A 24,143-nucleotide genomic window follows, 5' to 3' on the forward strand; every position below is an offset into this window, starting at 1 on the left:
TTTAGGGAGAGAGGGAAGCTTTAAATGAATATATAGAATTTGATATAATTAATATTTTAGTATCTTTCTTTATCAAGTGTAATGTTTGTTAATACCATGTTATAATTAAATCATAAATATTTTAGTTACACCTAAATATCTATTTTGAATTTCAGCAATGGCCACAATCAGAAAGTTCATATGCATATGGTAGACCTCATGAGTTCTATTATTTGTGAAGGTGATACAGTATCTCAGGAGCTTTTGGATACAGTTTTAGTAAATCTGGTACCTGCCCATAAAGTAAGTAGCGTATATACTGAAGTATATCTAAAACCTGTTCATGTTAAGGCCCAGAATTTATGCTTCTATTCTGAATAGTTTATTCTTCTTTAAACCTTAGTTTTGGCGAATCTGTTTCATTGATTAATATTGATAAATATTATTGTGTTTCATGTTTAATAAACATGCACTTATTAGTCATAAATTAAATGAAAAGAAGAAATAATTTAGTTCATGTGAGAAAATATCTGTAATAACTCAGTTTTCAATAACATGTTTTAAGAAGTAAGTTTAATAGCTACTTAAATGCTATTACATAACTTTGTGTTGGGAGATGCTGCAATCAAATAGTGCCTAGTGTAAATTAAAAGGAGAGATGACAGTAAAAGGGAAGTCTATTTGGAGACAAGGGGATATATTGATGAGAGTATTTCTTGCCTCAGTGATGTTAGTCAACGGGGATGTGTGTGTGTTTGTGTGTTCTGTTTTTTGAAAATAACTAATTTTTGAGTAAGCAGCTGGAAATATGGTTCTATGACTCACAAGGGGTCAAGGTTAAAAAGAGGACTGTAGGAATCACCAGTATAAATATCTGAGCAAACTTAAAACCTTTCTAGTAAAATATAATCTAAGTTTATAAGGTATACAGCTTTCACACAAATAATGCTTCAATGAAAATGACCTCATAGTCCAAAATATCCAAACACATAGTTAATCAGTGCTGAAACTCAGACAATGCAAATAGCAAGATTAAGATCTAAAAAAAACCCCCCAAAAAACACAATTAAAATGATTAAAGACGACATATGCTTAAAAGTATTAAAGACATAAAGAATAATTTTTAAAAAAACAATAGCTAGGAGTAGAAGGAGGTTAGGAAAAAATGTAGAAATAAAGAAAGCCCATTAAAAATTAAAATATTATTGGATTATAAAAGATATTTAGAAAACTACAGATAGATCTGAGGAAATTATATAGACACAGTGAGATAAAGATGAAGAAAGCATAAATGATGCTAAGACATGAAAGACAGATGGAAAGGTTCAATATGCTTAATAGTGATTTCAGAACACCAAATAGGGAGTGGAGAAGAGTTGTTCAAATAGAAATTTGCAGAATATGTTCCAGAGTTGACGAAAAAATTGAATTTATGGGTTAGGTAGCAAAAGTGTCATTAGCAGAACAAATAAAAATAAATTCCAGTCCAGGCACATTCTGTAGAACACCACAATGGAAATAATCTATAAAGCACCCAGTGATAAAAGGCATAGACATTAACCATGGAATAAAGGTTAAACTGCTGACTTTTTGATAGTAAGGATAGATGCCAGAAGATAATGGAACTGCATTTCCTCAGTGCTAAGATAAAATAAATTGTGGGTGTGTATGCATATCCAACTTGAGTGAAATTAAGATATTAAATATTCATTTGTCAATAGATCCTTCCTGAAAGAACTGCTTTTTGAGTACTTGAGAATGATGGAAATTGAAGTTAAAAGGAGTGAGATAAAGAAATAATGGTGAACAAAGAAATGTTCTAAATAAGATGTATAAGACAAAAACAGCAATAATGATTGTAATGATTAATTAAAGTAGCATTAAGGAAATGATCTTAAAACACTGGATACAAATAACATCTGAGATTGAATGGAGCCCTTGCCGGGTGGCTCAGTAAGTTGGAACTTCATCCCCTGCATGAAAAGTTTGCCGGTTCTATTTCTGATCAGGGCACATACCTAGATTGCGAGATCGATCCTTGGTCTGGGTGCATGTGGTAGGTAACCAATCGATGTTTCTCTTTCTTCTCCTTCCTCTCTCTAAAATCAATAACCAGATCCTCAGGTGAGGGTTAAAAAGTAAAGATTGAATAGAGTTCATGAGTGATAGGATTTTAGTGATCATCAGGAGTATAGAGTTGTTGATTAACTTCGAACTTAAAATGAAGTATTGAAGTTAAAAATTTAAGGATTACAATAAAAAGAAGAATTACAATAAATGTGAATGGCCCAAATTTACTACTTAAAGGGAGATGATATTAATACAGGCTGGGGCAAAAGTAGATTTACAGTTGTAACACATGAAATACAGAATGTATTCTTGTATTATTATTTTACTTTATTTTTATTGATGCTATTACACATGTTCCCCGTTTTTCCCCCCTTTGCCTTCACCCAGCTCCTCCCCTCCCCTCCCTGTGGCCATCACCACGCTGTTGGGTATGTGTCCAAGGGCTATACATATATGGTGTTTGGCTAATCTCTTTACCATCTTTCATCCAGTACATCTCCACCCACCTCCCCTCTGACATCTGTCAGTACTATTGTATGATTTTCCACACAAACAACTGTAAATCTACAGTTGCCTCACCCTGTATCCAGTTTTGGAATGATATGGGGAATAGTCCACAGTAAAGATCAAAAGACAATGATATGAACAATATTTTATGCTAACATATTTGGAATTCGGCAAAACAAATTCCTAGGATGCACAATTTGCCCAATTTGTTTTAAGAGAGAAAATCTTAACCTTTAACCAACAACAGAAATTTAAATTATTTTAAAATCAATCAATAAAACAAACAAAACCCCTCCTTTCTTAACATTAGTAACAATAACAGCATCAACAGCAGTACTCAAACTGACCACAAAATAAACTTGTCATCAGATTTCTCTTAATCATTTAAGTTGCATATAATTTAATATTCAGCAAGGTTTTCCAACTTACAGAAAAAGAAAGAATGTTCCACAACTCACTCTATGGGTTTATAATCTTCATTGGGAAATAGACGAAACCAAGCAACAAAGGAGAATCATAGGCTAATTTAATTTAAAATATAACATAAATTCAATATAAAATGATATTAATATCCAGAATGGTATAAATGATAAGGAGCAAATTGGCTTTATTTTAGGATTATAAGGATGGATTTACATTCAGAAAATGTTAGCAGTAAACTAAGATATTTGTGAAAATTAACAGATCAAAGAGAAAAATATCAGTGCATATAGAAAAAGACCATTTGATAAAATTTATTACAATTTATGATAAAAGTTTTTAGCAGATTTGAAATAGAAAGGAACTTTCTTAAACTGATAAGGATATGTATGATACCATACTTAATGGTGAAATGTTGAAACATTCTTTTTGAAGTTAGGATCATTGTAAAGATGTCGTTTCCACTCAGAAAAAAGGCAAGAATGCTATTTCTAATCACCATTAATTAGACATCTTAAGTTAGTAGAATAAAACTAGGCAGACAAATAAAAGATAAAAGGATTAGATTAGAAAGATGAAACAACATGACATTTGAAGATGATATGACTGCCTGTGCAGAAAAAAGTGTACAGATAAATTTTTATTTATAGCTTTAAACAAAGACTTGATCTACCGGGAAATTTGACAAAAATGTGCATGACCTTTATGTTGAAAATCATTATGTCTGACTGAAAAGTGTGAAAGAAGACTTAAATATGTTACATGATTTGTTACTGTTTATGATATGATAAACTTGGCATCATACTGATGTGAGGCCTCTGCACATGAGTAGATAATCCGATCAAAACAGAAACTGAAAATGTCTCTGTGTGTATGTGCATGTGTCTGTAGGGTGATAAACTGTTTTTAAAATTTACATTGAAGAGCAAATGGCCAATAACAGCCAAACTATATTGAATAACAATAAGAAAGTGGAGACGTATCCTACCTGGTGTTAAAACATTGTTTCCTCTGATTTCTTGAATATAATCAGAGCGTAATAGACAAAGAGACCTATGGAAGTAATGGAGAATTTACAAATGGATGCATGGTTATATAGAAACTTGAGTGTGTTGGTATTATAGGTAATTGGAGGGAATAATGGACTATTAAATGAATGGTTTTTGAGGACAATTGAATTAGTTATATGCAAAATACTATAAGATTCTTATTTCACACTATACCTAAAAGTAAATTACAGACAGGTAGAATAAAGATTTAAATCTGAAAAGCAAGTCTTTAAAATTTTATTTGAAAACCTAAAACATCTTAACCACATTGTACAAAATAATTTCTTAAGCTGTAAAGCACAAGTCAAATAAAAAAAGATTGATACATTTGATTACATTAAATTTAAGAACTTCTGTATTCTCTAAGATATCCTAAACTTCCTTGAAAAGACAAGTATAGACTAAGACATGTTATGCATATAGACAAAAGTTTAGTGTATAGAATTTATAGAGAAACTCGATGAACAAATAAGAACAAAAGAGAATTTTGAAAAATGGCAAAGATAGAATTTACAGAAAGAATGAATGAATAAGCTTAGTATATTATACAGTAAAATACTAAATAGCTATTAGAAATGAATGAATAGTACAAAACAAGCATCAATACAAATCTAAAAATAATGCTGAATGTGAGTTTCTAGAAATATACTGATTTCATTTTAGATTTTTAGTCTTGATTCTTTGTCATCATCAAAATTTATTCAGAAACACATTTTCTTAAGATAAGTTTTTTGCACCCCTTTTCTTTTCATACTTTAGTGTTACGTTTCTTGTTTACTTAAACTTACCTGTGCTCTGAGATATGCTTGAGTAAATCTGCTTTCCCAAAGCTGCCCCCAACTCTTGTCTTTCCCCTCCCGTGGACAGTGCGCCCCCTGCCCTCCCCACAAGAACCCAGTTCATCCTCAGTGCACCCCCCCGCCACACACACACACACACACACACACACACACACACTCACACACTCACTCTAGAACCCAGTTCATGCTCTTAGGATGCTTTGATTCTTCAGGACCTCGAGTGAAACAGCCTGTATTTATACTCAGCTCAGCTGATTTGACTTTTGGACTAGATTTAGAATCACTGTCTCCTCTTGAATCTACTAAACATTTATTAACCTTTTCTATATGCTTTACATTGTTATGAACAAGATATGAAGAGACTATAATTACCCTTGTTTGGAAAGAGATGTTATGATTTGGTAGACTAGTCTTAAGAGAAAAAAATGCTTTTGACTTTTTAAAAAATATGTTTTTATTCATTTTTTTTTTAGAGAGAGAGGAAGGGGGAGAGAGAGAGAAACATCGATGTGAGAGAGAAAGATCAGTTAGTTGCCTCCTGCACGCCTCCTACTGGGGACGGAGCCTGCAACTTGGGCATGTGCCCTGACCAGGAATTGAACTGGGACCTCTCAGTCCATGGGATGACATTCAGTCCACTGAGCCACACTGGCCAGGCCCGCCTTTTCTTTTTTATTCTCAGTGAGTTTTAGACAGTTTTCTCATTCATTTACTTGAGTGGCTTTTTGAATACAGGTAATATTTTGTTTTTCATAGTTAGAGAAATATAATATAGATATTATTTATGTTTTTCAGAATTTAAACAAGCAAGCATATGACTTGGCAAAGGCGTTACTGAAGAGGACAGCCCAAGCTATTGAACCATACATTACCAATGTAAGTCCTAGTTGTGCTTAGTTATCCAAAGAATTGGTCAAAATTTTAGACTGCTAGAAGCAAGTTTGGGCAAGTGGTACATGCATTTCAATTTTATGTAGTTTTAATCATTAAGTAATGCATTTTCTCTCTCCTCATTTAAAATTATTCTTGGTTAATACTTTCTAGAATGTGAACGCTCATCTTTCATTTTTTCATTCATTTTCATTCCAATTGCATAAGAACTAAAACAGCTTTTATTTTGGTTAGCAAGATATACTGTTTTCTAGTGTTAGAGTTAAATGTAATTAGATAAAACATAAATGGAACTTTTCATTCAGATAAATTGTTTACAGCTTTTTGGAAATTAAGTTGATTTATATAAGAGGAAGATAAGAACTAATATCAAGACTTAAAAATTAAAGGCAAGTATGAATGGTATTGATTTGGTGAAAGTTGGCTATCATGATTTGCCTAGGGTAGATTCCATATAAAGCTACCTTTTCTGAGAAAGGGGAAGAATGCAATGAAATGAGCCCTTTCAAAATTATTCCAAATCTTATTTACGATTGACAATCTTGTATTTATTTTCAGAAGAAATGTATTTCAGCAGATGGGTTCACTGATAGAAACTTATTGTAAGTTTTTCTCTTCACAGGTCTCTGAGTTGCACAACTCTAGATGGGACTGTTCACATCGTATTCCATGTGAATGGTTCCTTCTGGAACAAATCTAGAGCATAGTGTTAATGTTGGCCTCTGGAATTGTGTAGCTTTCTGTGTCTCCACCTACTTTCTACTTTCATCCATCTTTAAACATGTAAATGATGTAAATCTGTCTTTTTGAAAAAAGTGAGAAAGAAAGGTTTTTATAATTACTTATGTACTTAATTTTCCTGAAGTTTATTGAAGGAGGATTTTTCTTGTAATATACAAAAATTAATTCAGTAAATAAAATACATCATGAGAAGATATATTTTGAAAAGTAACATACTTTAGAAAACAGTACCTTGGTAAATCTCAGTTTTTGGTCTTAAATTATTCTAAGCACATGATGATTAGGGAAAATGTACTTCATTTATAAATTGTTTTGGAGGGTAAACTTTCAGAAGCTGAACAATCAAATTATGTAATCTGTTTTAATAGCTCCAAGATTGGCAGGAAATTTGAAATGTTGATTACTATAAGTTTTGTGAGCCTTGGGTATTGGCTGGAGTAAATTGGTTAGATTGGATGGATTGAATTTTTTTTTATTGACATAATAGTGCTTTAAGTGTGTTGACCTAGACTGAAGCCTTTCTCCATGGCCTATTAGAGTCACTAGGTGAGCACCTCCTGGTGGTTATTTATTTAAATTGATATTGCCAAGCCAGATGCTTTTCAGGGGGACACAACTTTCTTTTATGCCTTTTTCTGGCATAAAAGTAAGAATAAAACCATACCATGTTAATATCTTTTCTAGGATTGAATAATAAAAGAAAAAAGGTTCAAGATAGAATGGTGTCAGAGCTAGGTGACTAGGTTCCTTATACTATACTAGCAACATTTGTGCATCTTTGAAAATATTTATAACAAAAGTTAAAAGAAAGGTAAAAGGACCAAGGTAGGACTTTAGCTGTCTCAGATCATTCAAGGTAAAAACATTTTCTTATCACTTACACCTTATGTTAAGTTCCTGCTCTTAGTTCTTGCCTGCAAAAATAGAACTCACCCCCACCCATACTTTCTTGTTGTATCTTTATCAGAAGCTGGGGAGCAAGAGGCACAGAATTAGTAGAATAGTCTAAGCACAGTTTTAATTGTATATTTATTCCCAGTATTTGTTATTTTTGTTTTTCTTCTATTTTCTTATACCTTGCCTTACTTGAGGGTTAGCTGAGAAGTTATTAAGAATTGCTCTTGCCCTGGCCGGTTTGGCTCAGCGGTTGGAGCGTCGGCCTGCGGTACAGAGAGACCCGGGTTCGGTTCCCGCTAAGGGCACGTACTTCGGTTGCAGTTTGTCCCTGGCCCTGGTTGGTCGTGCGGATGGCAGCCGCAGCCACTCGATGTGTCCCTTCACATCGATGTTTCTCTCTCTCTCTCTTCCTCTCTCTCCCTCCCGCTCTATCTGAACAAAAAGTGGAAAAATGTCCTCGGGTGAGGATAAAAAAAAAAAAAGAATTGCTCTTTTTTTCCTCCTTTATTCCTTTGTAAATCTTCTTATTTTTCTGCCTCACACCTATACATGTAAAATTACTTTCTAGTGAACTTAATTGTCTTGTAGTAGGATAAAATGAGTACAGCGTTAAAAATTATTCTCAACTTTTTTAACTTGTACATGCAATAGCTGTTATTCATTATCTTCCAAGTAAAAAATTAGCAAAAATAGAGGTAGGACACTACGGTAATAATAACTCCACTTCTGTTCCTTTTTTATGTTTGTCTTTTTCACTCTTAGGCATAGACACATTCAAGTTTTGTTTTTTTTTTTTCTTTTCTTTTTATCCTCACCTGAGGACATTTTTGCATTCATCTTCAGATAGAGCGAGAGGGAAAGGAGGAACAGAGAGAGAAACATCAATGTGAGAGAGACACATTGACTGGTTGCCACACAACCCCAACAGGGTTTGGGGACAAGCTGCAACCGAGGTACATGCCTTTAGTGGAAACTGAACCCAGGTCTTTCTGGACCACAGGTCATCGCTCTAACCACTGACCAAAACCGGCCACGGCTCAAGTTTGTTCTTTATAGATAGATAGTGATTTCTACATACATAGGACTTAAGAAATCACTGTGGTGTTATATATTAATTTTTAAAGTAGAAGTTGTAACTTGATAATGCAGAAAACTAAAAGGTGTGTGTGTGTGTGTGTGTGTGTGTATATATATATATATATCTTTTTTTTTTTTTTTAAGTTAAGACAGTATCAAACCAAGAAGCCTATAATGACAATTCAAAACATTTCCTACATGGGTCACTTCTTGGTAATATTATTTTTCACCAGATCATTGTAATCAGAAGTTTTAGGGGACAGCAAAAAATTATTTTTTTGTATTGAAAAAATATATATCAAATCTATCTTGATATAGGTAAAATTTGATTACATTGGTTAATCTTCCTTAGCCTCAGTTTTTGTATCTGTGAATAATGCTTGGGGTAATGGTAGAGAATGTGTTATTTAATGTGAAAACACTTTTGTAATTAAAATTAAATGCTTAAATCTAAGGTAGAATTTATTACTGACCTTTGTCTTATACTCCTTTTATTAGGAGGCATTTGTTATTAAATAATTTAATTTCTAGTATGAATACTAGTTACCCATTTGTAAATGAAAAACATTTTTTGGAAGGAAATGCTTAATCAAATTTATATTCACTTCCTTTACTAAATTATAAGCCCTCATGCGGGACATAGGCCCTTTATATCTGTGTCATATGACCTGCTATGTATGACATATTCATTCACTAAATGAGTGTTAGTCACATACTGCGCAGGTGCTGTGCTGGGCCCTTACTATACAGTGGAGGGGACTGACTTGGTTCCTACCTTTATGGAGATTGTGTGTTAGATAAATACTTTGATGGAATTTATAAGACATTAAACCAGGGACTTATTATTATTACTATTTTTTCCAAATGAGCTTTCCCCAGACTGATAGAAGAGGACAGTTTGATCACCAAAGTGGCCATAGTAGAAAGGATTATTGTTTTTTGTTAAGGAAAGGTAGATTTGCTATTTTTAAATAGGAGAGAATTTATTAATTGAAACAACAAACCCACTTTGTTTTCAACCAAAATGAGAATTTAACCTTTGATATCATGAAAATCTTTTCCCATAAAATTGATAAGAAGGAAAAACAAGTTATTTTTAAAACTAATAAAGAGCAAGTAGTAAAATAGAATTTGTTCTTTTCTTTCCTGCATAGCTAGGTAGTTTCTACAGGTGCGTAGACCTAAGACTGTTTTAAGAACAACCCAAGAACTAAAATGAAGCAGAAGAGATAGAAATGTGAAGTTCTTGACTTGTACTTTCCATATAGAAAGCCTAATTAAGCCAAGTTGTATTTTAACTGTCACAGAGAGAAGAGATCAGGGCAGCTTATGTGGTGTAAAAGAATCCTTAACTACTTCAAGGAGACAAGCCACTGTTGAGAGTAGGTGGTATATGCCCTGGGTCAATTGTTACATATTTGGAAGAGTTGAAATACAAAGCAACTTGATCATTATGCCATGTGTCTTTGCCAGTTTCAGTAGTAGTATCATTTGAATGTGGGACCTAGAGCTGGCTGCTTATAGAAAATAAATTGTTCAAATTTGAATTTTCTTTTGTGTTTATGTGTGCTTTTAATTAGATTTTAATTAGTGCTATAAGCCTTGTATATTGTTTATGAGAATATAAATGAAGGCAAAAAGGATTAGAAAGAGGTTTTGCATTATAAATATAAAATTACATATTTTAAAAATGGCATTGCCTCGTACTGTGAAGGTGTTAGGCTTTATCTTCTGTGCTATTATCTGCCGTGTACAGTAAGGTGAACAAGAAGTGATCCCTTATCCTTAAGAAATTTATATAGTAGGGGAATTAAGACAAATAACTAATACAGGGTAAAATATAAGACTAATGAGGAATAAAGTATGTTTGGTAGTAGTATGTTTGTTGATATGTTATTTTTAATTGTGTACAAGGCAAATTCCATGTTTTATCTTTTCATGTAGCCTGTAGTGGTTTCCTGCCTACTGTTAGAAAGTGTTTTGATATGCCTGCTTTGACTTTGTATAAAATAATAATTTAATTGAATAATAAGATTTTAGAAGATGTGTTTTATCTGGTGTTTCTATTAACAATACATTCTTTTTTCCTAAAAGTTTTTTAATCAGGTTCTGATGCTTGGGAAAACATCTATCAGCGATTTGTCAGAGCATGTCTTTGACTTAATTTTGGAGCTCTATAATATTGATAGTCATTTGCTGCTCTCAGTTTTACCCCAGCTTGAATTTAAACTAAAGGTAATTATTCTAAAAATAATATGCATCTGTCAGCTAAATTAGCATTATTTGTGGCTTTTTAAATCTTATAATGGTTTTATCTGAGTGTTACAGATGTAGTGGTATGTTACTCTTGTTTATTTATGTGTGCCATGCCTATTTGTGTATCTCCAGTGCCCGCCATGATTCCTAGCAGATAGTAGTTGCCTAATTAATGATTGGAAGGATGGTATTTTTCACAAAATATTTTCCAGATAAATTCTAGGTGTGACTCACTTTTATTTATTTATTTATTTTTTAATCCTCACCCGAGGACATTTTTCCATCTTTTGTACAGATAGAGTGGGAGGGAGAGAGAGGAAGAGAGAGAGAGAGAAACATCGACGTGAAAGGGACACATCGAGTGGCTGCCACCTGCACGACCAACCAGGGCCGGGGACAAACTGCAACCGAAGTACGTGCCCTTAGCGGGAACCGAACCCGGGTCACTCCGGACCGCAGGCCGACGCTCTAACCGCTGAGCCAAACTGGCCAGGGCTAGGTGTGACTCACTTTTGAAGTTATAGCTATACATACATTAAGCTTTTGTTTTCAAGTTTATAGTGGTTCCCAAGATCGCTTGATTCAGCCATAAAACTAGTTTAGGGTCTGTTTTCCATGTAATGTGAACTATTTCCTCTTGTGCATGTTATTTTACACTTGCCTATGTTGAAAGCACCTTTGCTCTTCATCTTTTGGAAGCATATTCCCATTGCCTTGACATAATGAGTTTCACTTGCAGATTTGGGGCATATTCTTTTTTCTTTCAAATTATTACAGGAAAATTAAATAAAGCTGTTTATAATTAATAATCTGTGATGAACCCCAGTGTAGCACACAGAAAAGTTCTTAAATTATTTCTGTGTTGTATTTTTTGTTTCTAAAAATTTTGATTTGTCTTTTTAAAAATGACAAAATAAATAGTCCATGTTGGTAGTGTAATACTTTTTTTATTCTTGGGTACATTTTTGGATATTTCTTAGGTGAGCCCTTTGATTTACCTGCCTCCCTACCCCACTTTGTTCATGTAGTTAGCAATGTTGATGAGGCAGAGACAGGCATGCCTTTTGGTTGGTCTGATTTTCTCTAATAAAAATATTGAATACTCGAAGAAATATAAAAATAAGGAATTATCCCTACTTTCAGCACATTTAACATCTAGTGTGAAAGGAAGAGGAAAAAATAATCCTGATTTAATAAAAGGCCAGATATTATCATAAGTGTCACAAAAGACACAAACAGCATACAATCGAAGCAAAGGAGACATCATGCAGAAGCACATAGAGGTAGGAAGGTACTGGGTGAATTTATGGAGCACAAGAAATTATAGTTGGATGGTAGCGTAAAGTAAATCTGAGTCATTACTGGCTGCGTATTAGACTCATCACCTGTGGAGACTTCATAAACAAGCACATTTCCAGGCATTAAACCAAACCACTCAATAAAAATTTCTGGCATAGGGTTCAGGCATCAGTTTTTTTTGTTTGTTTGTTTTTTGTTTTTATTGTTGTTGGTTTTTAAATAGATTTAGAGGTCATTCTAATGTACAGCCAGAACTGAAAAATACTTATGTAGAAGAATAATGAGAGAGATAATAGAGATAGAGGAATTAGGTCATATTATGGGAGCTTTTAATGCTAGGCTGAAGCATTGGTTTAAAGTTTTTTAAAAAAATGTACAATGCTGTCCACATCTTGAATATCAGTGTTTTTTAATATTTCCAATGATCACATATTATGTTCAATTCTAGAATTGTACTGGCTTATTCATTTAACCACTGTCATTTGTTAAGAGTTAACAAAATCAATAGTAAAAGTGAGTTCTTGTCCTCAGGGTACCCACAATATAGTGTAGAAAACAGAAATTTTAGTTTTTGCATGTGCAACGTATCATATTGTTGAACTTTCTTATGAAACTGGTATATGAACATGAACTAACTCTCCTATTGGGATTCTTTAGCACATACTTATTCCTACAAAGAGGTTAAATCAGGACAGTCATGTGGCATTCTCTGTTTACTGATAGGCCTGACCTTATCAGTGTTCTTAAAAACCACAAATAGTTTTTCAAGGGTCCCAAGTGGGTTTGATGCAAGTTAGTTTTTGAATTTGACTCTGAATGAAAATAAGATCCAGCTGTTGAGGGGAGAGCCTCTAACATTTAATCAAACTTTGGGGATGTATTTTCGTGTAGGGGGTACTACTTTAATGTAATTTGAGATGATTAGAGCATTGAAGATTTAATTTTGTGAAAAGTATATTGAGCATTTTTATGTATAGTATTTCATCTAGAGTTTATGAAAGATCTGTGCAATTGGAGGATAGGCAAAATCATAAGAAAATTATTCCGAATATATCTGCTTTATGGTTTTAAAACTATGGTTGTGTTTTGTTTTAGAGTAATGATAATGAGGAACGCCTGCAGGTTGTTAAGCTACTGGCAAAAATGTTTGGGGCAAAAGATTCAGAATTGGCTTCTCAAAACAAACCACTTTGGCAGTGCTACTTGGGCAGGTATATGATTTTGATTCCTGTTTAAAAGTATTGTATGTTTATATCTACTTATATTAGTATATTTTAAAACACCATCCACATTTAAGAGTGTTCTCTGAATTATAAGAAAATGAAGTTTTATGTTTTGGAAATTTTGAATGCTGATAATGGTTGATCATATTTACAATTTACTTTTTCCTTTTCATCTTGTTCTCAGTAAATTTTAAAAGATGATACATTTAAAGTTATCTCACAAAGTATTATAATCGTGAAAGTAAAATGTATTATTATTAGCAGTGATTAATTGAACTAAAAATACATTAACTTGAACCTGACTGGTGTGGCTCAGTGTTTGAGCGTCAACCTCTGCACCAAGAGGTCGCCAGTTCGATTCCCGGTCAGGGCACATGCCCAGGCTGTGGGCCCGATCCCCAGTGGGGGACATGCAGGAGGCGGCCAGTCTATGTTCTCTTTCATCTATGTTTCTATCTCTCTCTCCCTCTCCCTTCCTCTCTCAATAAAAATCAATAAAGAAAAACAAAACATTAATTTTAGAGAGAGCCCCTCCACAAAAGAATTATATTTACTTAGATTATTCGGAGGTACATATTGTAAGGATATTCACAGAATGAATAAATACATGATTATGGGTGTTCCTCCTTGTAGCCTCCTTCCTACATTCTCATTTAAGGAAATGATAAGCTGCATTTCTTGTATGCTTTTAATGATCCACAAGCCTTCCAAGATTGGCTGCAAAGTTTTTAGTGTTTGTTTATTTCTCTTTTCTGTGAGAGGTGTTCATTCGTTTCTTTATGTTTCCAAAGTTATTCCTAACCTTGAATATATTAAAACCACTTTAGGTACCCTGGCTGAAACCTGCTTTGACCCTAAGGATAAAGGAGGATTTTTATGCCCCTCATAGTAAATAATGCAATTAACTCAATAAGTAGGATTTAAAGATTCTTATTCTGTTTTCTTTGTATTAGAATATTTTTATTTTTGTTACCATTTTTCTTTCTATCTCAAGCTCAGATTTGTCAATGAATTATGATCAATTTTAATCTTTTAGTTTTATTCTAATTTATTAAGTGACAATATAAGCCTTTATAAGTACTTGTTAAGTGCTAAATTCTTAATCTGATTTATCTCTTATGTAGAGCAATAATAACATTTAACAAGTTATTTATTAAACTAATAAATATTAGCTCGTCATTCTTAGTTTTATTTGTAGATTGTTTTCTTTAAATATAGTGGAAAGTCTTTAATAAAGCAAAATATTTTGCAAGAGTAATTAAATTTTGAGACTCAATTTAAAATTTGTTTTATTTAATGTGTTAAAAGAAAATACAATTTTTACATATAGACATTCAGTATATCTTTAAATCAGAACTTGGAGTACCCAGACTTTATTTCATAGACTTTTTTGGGGAGAAAAATCCTAATTTAAATTTATGTCACCTGTACTTTTTCTTTAAAAAAATTTTTTTTATCAGTTTTTAGAGAGAGGGAGAGGAAAGGAGAGGGAGAGAGAAACATTGATGAGAGAGAACATCTATTGGCTACCTCCTGAACCCCCCCCCCCCAACACCCCCAGGATCGGGCCCACAACCTGGGCAAGTGCCCTGACTGAGAATTGAACTGGCGATTTCTTGGTGCATGGGTATTGACCAGTGGGCTGTAATTTTTTCTTTTAATTATAATGACGTAAACTCACATATTACCAATTTTAAGCTAGAACATTTCTTTTTTTTTTTTATCCTTACCCGAGGACATTTTTCCATTTTTTTGTTCAGATAAAGTGGGAGGGAGAGAGAGAGAGAGAGAAACATCGATGTGAAAGGGACACATCGAGTGGCTGCCACCAGCACGACCCAACCAGGGCCGGGGACAAACTGCAACCGAGGTACGCGCCCTTAGAGGGAACCGAACCCAGGTCTGTCTGGACCGCAGGCCGACGCTCTAACCGCTGAACCAAACCGGCCAGGGCTAAGCTAGAACATTTCTTAAAGATGTCTTACTATATTTATTATGGTTATATAGTACATGTTTAGTTGAGCAACAATAAACTATACAAGGGTTGAATATCTAAATTCAAAACACTCAAATTTTATATGAGACCATAGGCTAGATTATATAACTTATTTTTAGTGTACTTCATAGAACAATGTTTTTTCTAGTAATAAGCTTTTATGAGTAATTTGGTGCTTATTTTGAAGTCTGTTTTTAATTGTTTTTATTATTATTTTTTTTATCCTCACCCGGGGACATTATTTGCATTTATCATCAGATAGAGTGGGAGGAGGACAGGGGGGAAGAGAAAGAGAGAAACATCGATGTAAGAGAGACACATCAACCGGTTGTCACCCACACAACCCCAACCGGGGCTGGGGACAAACTGTAACCAAGGCACATGCCCCCAGCAGGAACCGAACCCGGGACTTTCTGGACCATGGGCCGACGCTCTAACCGCTGAGCCAAACTGGCCAGGGCGAAGCCTTTTTTTTTTTATTATGCTAAATTTCCTGTATTACAGTATCGGACAGTAAAAGATTTGGAAACCTTTGATCTTACAGAATTAAGACATGAAAATAGCAAGTGGAAAATTCTTTCTTCACTTTAATGTTTTCCTTGTTTCTTGAAAAGGTTTTTTTAAATAAGTTTTGTAGTCCATAATGAACTAATGTATATAGGCTTTGAACATAAATGTGTAGTGACAACTAGATATTACAGCTTTCTGATAGAGGAACACAGTGCCATCTATGACGTAATCTTTCCCCCTAAAAATGAACCTGAATATAATCATTTTTATATGGCCATAGTCATATTAATTTAGGAGAGAGGGGAGCCTGTTAACTGACATCATGATCAAATTAGCAAAATTTTTAACTGGAAAAACACTGCACACAAACACAAAACAGTTGCTTCACCAAATCATAAGGGAAAAAGAGAAATGGAAAATATAAAATTAAGATACTTAAATGGTATATTAATCAAAGAGTTTTAATTTTGTCAGAGATACATACTAAGATATTACATTTCCATGTAAAAATTGGCTTTGATGTTAGTAGGTATGTAATAATTGTGACTGGATAGGACTAATTTGGACACAATTTTAGAGTCAGGTAAAATATTATGGTTCAGTACAAGATCTACCACACGTTTGAGAATGTCCTATATTTAAGAAAGAATACTTTGAGGAATAGCTTTCTTTTCAAACACAGTGTGGGGTTTATATAATGTAATTATGAACTATGTACACTCATTATACTTTCATAAATATATTTGAAAGTATATTTATAGAAAAAAATTTTGTCATTTAAATTCTTGTATTAGAGCCAAATGTGTATTTAAACATGCCCCTTTAAAATACATAGTTCTCACAGGAGAGATTGTCTAAGTTTAATAGGAGGTTTCAAAGAATTTATATACATATAATTTATCAAAAACTTTGATAATTTGTCTGGTTCCACTTTGAATTATCCTACATAAATTATTCTTTTAATTAGACAAATAAATATAAATTTATTTCAGATTAAACATATGTGTCTCTCTGATTTTAAAGATCACTTTGCCTTTATATTTTCTCAGGTTTAATGATATTCATGTACCAATACGCCTGGAATGTGTGAAATTTGCCAGCCACTGTCTCATGAACCATCCTGATTTAGCAAAGGACTTGACAGGTACTGTATAACAGCAAATACTTCTGAGTACTCTTTGGTGAAAACAATGGTTTCATATGGGGGGCAACCTTTTTTGTTGTTGTTATAGGTGAAGTCTTGTTTCAGTTCATCATCATTGGGGTTACTATTTGAAGCTAGAATTTTTACCTCCTGGTGCCTACTTTGGCTAGAAGCACCTATAAAATGTTGGTTTCATCAGAGATAATATTATCTCTTGTAGTTTAAGGACATTTCTAAAAATATTTCAGGCATTTGGATTTGAACAGGTCTTAACTTTGACTAAATTATAATATAGACTAACATTTTCCAATATTTTGAGAACTTAGGTTAGAGTCATTATTTTGTAAAGTAATTTAACCATCATAAAATGAAAAGAAGGTTCTGAAGTCTGTATAATTATAAAGCAGTTCAGAACTTTGTATTTATGTAGTAATAAGAATATATGTATTTGATTATTACTGCTGTTAATTTTTTTAAAATTATGGAATAGTTCAGAAAATATAGGTGAATAAATTATCTATTGTCTTCCTCAGAAATGTTAGCATTTTGCTGCATTTGCTTAAGAAATTTAAACAAAGAAAATAAATTTTACATTTAGTTAAAATGCCCCTAACAAACTAGACTCCTTCCTACTTCAACAGAGGGTAAGCACTCTATTAAATTTGTTCTGTATCCTGTTCACGTTTTTCTTTTTGTTTTTTTTTTTAATCCTCACCTGAGGATATTTTTCCATTTTTTGTACAAATAGAGTGGGAGGGAGAGAGAGGAAGGGAGAGAGAGAGAGAAACATCGATGTGAAGGGACACATCGAGTGGCTGCCACCCGCACGACCAACCAGGGCCGTGGACAAACTGCCACAGAAGTACGTGCCCTTAGCGGGAACCGAATCCGGGTCTCTCTGTACCGCAGGCCGACGCTCTAACCGCTGAGCCAAACTAAGCTGGACCTGTTCACATTTTTCTATCTATGCTGCAGGCCTATCTGTCCATAAATTATATATAGTATTTTCACGTGTTTTAAAATGGTTATGTAAATATCATTTGAATTTGATATAGTTGAACTTATTTCTACTATCTTATTTTGTGTTCCTTTTCTCATGTCTTTCCTTGCTTTTTTTCTGTTTTTCTCTCTTCTGCTCAATTGATTAATTTTCTTAGTTCCTATTTTTTATTGTTTTTATTTCTCCATGTGCTTAGAGGTTAACATTCTCTTTTGTGCTTTCAGTGCATAATAGACTGATGAAATCTATAAAGTTAATCAAAATTTTCCAGCTTCTTTCTGATCAATCCAGTACCCTTCAAAGCTTTAATCCTGAACACCCTTCTCATCTGTCACATTATTGGTTATTATTTTATTTACTCTTTTTAAAACTTTATAACCACTTGTAGTATATTTGTTTTGTTTTTTTCCTTCATACATTTTATTTTTATTTTTTAATCTTTTTTGTTGAATGTATAACACATGTTTCTTATTTTTCCCGCAATGACCTCTCCTCCCTATTCCCGCCCCCCTCCTGCCTTTTCCCACACTGTTGTCTGTGTCCATTGGTTATGCATACAAGTTCTTTGGTTTATTTCTACCCACCCCCCAACCCCCTTGCCTTTGAGGTTTGTCAGTCTAGCAACCACTTTGTACTTCTTAATCCCTTTACCTTTTTCACCCATTCCCCCAACCCCTCTCCCAACTGGCAACCAACAAAATGTTCTCTGTATCTATGAGAATGTTTCTCTTCTGCCTGTTCATTTTGTTTGTAGATTCCATTGTCGATAGATATGTATTCATTGCCATTTTGTTTGTTCATATATTTTATCTTTTTCTTCAAAAAGACCCTTCAACATTTCATATAATTAATAACGGTTTGGTGGTGATGAACTCCTTTAACTTTTTCTTGTCTGGGAAACTCTTTATATGGCCATTGATTCTAAATGACAGCTTTGCAGGATAGAGTAATCTTAGTTGTAGGTTCTTGCTTTTCATCACTCTGAATATTTCTTGCCACTCCCTTCTGGCCTGCAAAGTTCCTTTTGAGAAATCAGCTGACAGTCTTATGGGTACTCCCTTGTAGGTAACTAACTGCTTTTCTCTTGCTGCTTTTAAGATTCTCTCTTTGTCTTGAACCTTTTGCATTTTGGTGGTGATGTGTCTTGGTGTGGGCCTCTTGGGGTTCATCTTGTTTGGGACTCTCTGTGCTTCCTGGACTTGTATGTGTTTCCTTCACCAAGTTAGGGAAGTTTTCTGCCATTATTGTTTCAAATAAGTTTTCGATTTCTTGTTCTCTCTCTTCCCCTTGTGGCACCACCAAAATGCGAATGTTGGCACACTTGAAGTTGTCCCAGAGGTTCTTTACACTGTCCTCATTTTTTTGGATTCTTTTTTTTTCTGCTGTTCTGATTGGGTGTTTTTTCCTTCCTTGTATTCCAAATCGATGGTTTGCTTCTTGGCTTTACCTATTCTACTATTGAATCTGTGTAAATTATTCTTTATTTCAGTAATGCCTCCTTCATTTCTGACTGTGCATCCATCATTTCTGACTGGTCCTTTTTTATGCTCTTGAGGCCCTCACTAAGTTCACTGAGGTTCTCACTAAGTTCATTGAGCATCCTTATAAGCAGTATTTTGTACTCGGCATCTGTTAGGTTGCTTATCTCCATTTCACTTAGTTCTTTGCCTGGGGTTTTGTTCTGTTCTTTCATTTGGGACCTGTTTCTTTGTCTCCTCATTTTGGCTGCCTCCCTGTGTTTGTTTCTGTGTGTTACTTAACCAGAGGTATGGGGCTAGCTGAGACCAGATGCTGCTTGTTTGAAAGAATTTAGGAAAACCTGAAGCAGGATCCAAGACAGGCCAATCCTATGGTTAAGCAGGTGGCAACAGCTTGGGTGGGCCTGAAAGTTGGGTGGGGCGGGGCCTCAGGGAGTCACCAGGGCGGGGCTACCAGTGTGGCCAGGTTGCTGGAGTCCCAGATATGGTGGCTGTCTGCCGCCCCAGGGAAGGGCTCACCAAAGGAACAAAGGCTTCTGACAGCACATCTGTCCCGGAGAAAGCCCCCTCGCTCCAGTGCCAAACAGCCCAGTTCTTCCCTGTGTGTCTCTGGTGCCCCTCGAGCTGCCTCCCCTCCAAGCTCAGAGGGAGAGAGTCCGATAAGTCCGTGCGCGGGCCCTTTAAGGAGCTGCCTGGGGCTCCAGCCGCCTCAGCCTCCCTGAGCCTCAGTCCCCGCTGGTTTTCCAGCCAGAAGTGATGGGGATTCTCTTCCTGGCACTGGGACCCTGGTGTGGGACGGGGACCCCTCAGTCCTCAGGGAGGACCTTCCCAGCCGAGGTGTCCTCCTGATTTTTATCCGCCACACGTGGGTGTGGGACCAGCCCGTCCCCTCCGCCCTCCTACCAGTCTCCATGTGGCTGCTGCTTTAATTCTGTAGTTGTAGGACTTCCATTCAGCTCAGTGTCAGGCGGTTCTGAATGATGGTTGTTCTGTAGTTTAGTTGTAACTTTGATGTTGTGATGGGAGGATGCCATGCCGTGTTTACTTACGCCACTATCTTGAACAGAAGTCCACTTGTAGTATATTTATAACTTTTTTATATGGGGTTTGCTCACAGTTGCTTCTTAAATCTTACTACTTCCTTTTGAGTTTCTTCTGGTAAATAAAAATTGCAAAGTGTAGCTTTTTGAAATATTGTTAACAACAGATTGTCATGTTGTCAAGGTTTTGTTGAATTCCTGTGAGTCAGATTTTAACAGTAGATATTTGTCAGTTTTGTGTTGTGGGGGTGGGGTTCCCTGCTTGGAACCCTCTATCTGCCTCCACACAACTGAATGTGGACTGCTTGCTGTGCAAGCTGCTTCACCGAGTTGATTGTAAGATAGTTCATTCTTCCCCTTTTACCTGCACCCTCTCCTTCCTTCCTCTGCCTTCTTTCCTAGTGCTTGCTTGCTGAATAAGGACATCTGTTCATGTGTCTGTCTCCTTTTTGTATTCCTCCTCCTCTTTTCCCATGGGTGTTCCTTGCACTGTGGCATCCTCTTTTTGTGTTATTCATGCAGTAGTCTCTGAGAAAATTAATGGTAGTATTTTGGGGAAGTTTTCTTTTTCCTACAAAATGCCTTTCAGCTAACTTGTTTTTCCTACTTTCTATTGCTTTTCTCTCTATTTTTCATGTTAGAAGCTTTCCTTAAGTGCATGACAATCTGTGACTATTTGCTCATAGTTAAGAGTGGGGGGCTAAATAAAAAAATTTATTAGAAAGCCCTGAATGTATGGATGGGATTGTTGACTCTGACCTTTATTCTAGGGTGATTAGAATGGGTTATGCCTTGGAAAACCTTTAGATAATTTCTCTTGAACTTGTCCAGTTACCAGAGAAGAGTTTAAAAATCTAGTTGCTTGTGTCTGAGACTCTTATATTCTTTGTTTTTTTTTATTTTTGAGTAATATTCCATTGATAATGAATACACCATAATTTATTCATTTTTTTTTATTATGGTTATCTGGGTTGTTAAGGTTTGGGGTTGTTATGAGTAAAATTACTGAGTATTCTTATACAGTTGTTTCTGTGGATTTATGTTTTATTTATTTATTTTTATCCTCACCCGAGGACATTTTTTTTTTCTTTTTGTTTGTTGTTGTTGTTGTTCAGATAGAGTGGGAGGAAGGGAGGGAGGGAGGGAGAGAGAGAGAGAGAGAGAAAGAGAGAGAGAGAGAAAGAGAAACATCGACGTGAAAGAGACATATCGAGTGGCTGCCACCCGCACGACCAACCAGGGCCAGGGACAAACTGCAATCGAGGTACCCGCCCTTAGCGGGAACCAAACACAGGTCCCTGGACCGCAGGCTGACGCTCTAACCAGTGAACCAAACCGGCCTGGGCATATGTTTTATTTCTTGATGGAACCACTTAGGAGTGAAATTGTTGTCATAGTGTAAATACACGTTTAACTATAAGAAACAACTAAGTTCTCCATATTAGTTGTACTTTTTTTCACTGACACCAGAAATGTTTGAGAGTTCCAGTTGCAAAGCATCTTTGCCAACATTTTGTGTTGTTAATTTTGTTATTTTAACCATTCTCGTAGGTCTTGCTCTTTTATGGTTTTGTTTGCCTTTTCCTAATGACTAATGAGATTGAGCATCATTTTATGTACATATTGATACATTATTTTCTTTTATGAAGTGTCTGTAAATTTTAAAGCTGTCTTTATAAAAAATTTACCTATTTGTTATTTTTGTCATTGATTCATAGTAGTTCTGTATATATTCTAGACTCTTTTTGTTAAGTATAAAAATTTTTAAGCATTTTTTTCCCGTAGTCAGAACTTCAAAGAAAAGTTTATTGGCTATATAATAGATGTTTTGATTTTTTAATAGCTATTTTAAACTTGTGATGTGAATTATTTTACCAATAATATTTTAGTCTTTAGATTTTTTTGAATGTTTCTGTTGATGTAAGAAACATCCATATCTGTAGGTAAGTTTTTGGAAGAGTTTATTTGAGCCAAATTGACAACATATGCAGGGAAGCAAGGATCTCAGATGCCCTGGAGAATAACAGTTTTCCTTTTTTTTTTTTTTTTTTTTATGCCTTTGAAATTAAGGAGGGAAAGTAAGGAAGATTATCTGAAGGTGTGAGGAACCAATTCAGTAATTGGATTAGAGGATGGTTAGCATGATTATGTATTCTCTTGAGGGTTAATACCCCCTTCCAAGGGTATTACTTCTGATATTTCAAAGATATGTTAACCTTAGATGCACTAGAACAATGGACAGGGCTGGCTTAAAACATTTGACTAAAGAAGCTGTGTGCCTGGGGCATGATTGCCCACCATGACCTGCCCAGTTAGGAATTTATGATCAGATCACTTTGTGAGATTACTTTCCAGAGAAGTCCCTTTTTTGTTTACAGTTGTCCCTTGATATGCACAGGGATTGGTTTCAGGATTCCTTCACTCTCACCCTGTGAATACCAAAATCTGAGAATGCTCAAGTCCTTTATGTAAAATGGTATAGACGTATATACATCCTACCTTCTACTTTAAATCACCTCTAGATTAATTATAATTCCTTATACAATGTAAATTCTATGTAAGCAGTTGTAATTGTATTGTTTATGGAATAATGACGGGAAAAAACTGTACAGGTTTAGTACAGACACAGCCATTGTAGGCCTAACTACATAGTACATACACATCAGCAGCAACGTAACATTTTTTTCCATTTGTTTTCTATTGGTGGTTGGTTGAATCCACAGGTGCAGAACCAGTATATATGGAGGGCTGCGTATGTACAGTTTCTTTTTTTTGGTAATGAAACATTTATGTTACGATTTTGTAATTTCCTAATGTTCAGCCTCTGGGCACATTTTAATTTTTGTAGTTGGTTGAAAGCTCTGAGAAATTTAGGGGTCTAACTTCTCTTTATGCTAATTTTCAACCACTCCTCATGTTTTCAGCGGCAGTCTTCATCTTTGCCTTGCTCAGAGCTTGGTGCCTTGAATTTACAAACGTCTTCAGGGTTCTTCTACCCTGGGATCGAGCTTGTTGTTTTCTTCCCCATTTGGATTTTATTCTTTTCCTGTTTCTTCTGACATTTACCAATCATCCATCTGCTGAAATTTTTGGGAAATCTCATAGCTATGATCTCTTCTCTTGTTACTTATCCATTTAAAAGACATTTTCTTAGGATTTCAGGAGCAAGCTGAGATAAATATTTGTTGTACACACATATTTATTTTATTTTCTCAACAGTGTGTTTGTGAGATTGATCCTTCTATTTTCGGCCACGTTTAGGGACATAACCATATTGTGAAGAGTATTAGATGCTTTCTCATACTTAGTAACTTGAGAATTTCTTTTTTCTTCTCTGTTTTCTTTTTCGCTGCACAGTAAATAGCTATATGTTAATAGCTCTTTTGAATACTTGTTTTATAAATGATTGTGCTCAGGAAATTGGGATACATCTTAAAATTGATGGTGTGTCATTGGTTTTTTCTTTTTTAGTGGCACCTAAAATAATATGTATTGCATTAAAAACAAGTACAGTGAAAGATAAAACTCCTGTATTTATCTTGGTGGGGAAATGAAATTGAAATAAATGTTATATACTTCATTTGAAATCAATACTGAAAATAACTTTCTTTACTGAATTAGATAAAATAACCTTTCCATTTCTTCAGTTTTTTTTTTTAGTAACATATGGTATGGTCTTTCTCTGTGTTTTTTGTTGTTGTTGGTTTGTTTATTCTCACCCTAGGATATTTTTCATTGATTTTAGATAGAGAGGAAGGGAGGGTGG

The 24,143-nt window shown here is 34.7% G+C and overlaps 1 protein-coding gene across 7 annotated transcripts in view; it reads left to right on the forward strand.

Annotated features, from left to right (window-relative positions):
- Positions 1-24,143, forward strand: part of PDS5B (PDS5 cohesin associated factor B) — a 191,750-nt gene that overhangs the window by 69,189 nt on the left and 98,418 nt on the right. For all 7 annotated transcript variants that reach the window (XM_036249585.1, XM_036249584.1, XM_036249586.1 and 4 more), the window contains 5 exons: positions 156-282; positions 5,621-5,701; positions 10,526-10,666; positions 13,082-13,197; positions 16,765-16,859. In XM_036249585.1, the coding sequence (XP_036105478.1) occupies positions 156-282; positions 5,621-5,701; positions 10,526-10,666; positions 13,082-13,197; positions 16,765-16,859 (560 nt within the window). The remainder of the gene's footprint in view (positions 1-155; positions 283-5,620; positions 5,702-10,525; positions 10,667-13,081; positions 13,198-16,764; positions 16,860-24,143) is intronic.

This window comes from Molossus molossus, unplaced genomic scaffold (genome assembly GCF_014108415.1).
Source record: "Molossus molossus isolate mMolMol1 unplaced genomic scaffold, mMolMol1.p scaffold_m16_p_9, whole genome shotgun sequence".
In the NCBI taxonomy this organism is placed as follows: domain Eukaryota; kingdom Metazoa; phylum Chordata; class Mammalia; order Chiroptera; family Molossidae; genus Molossus; species Molossus molossus.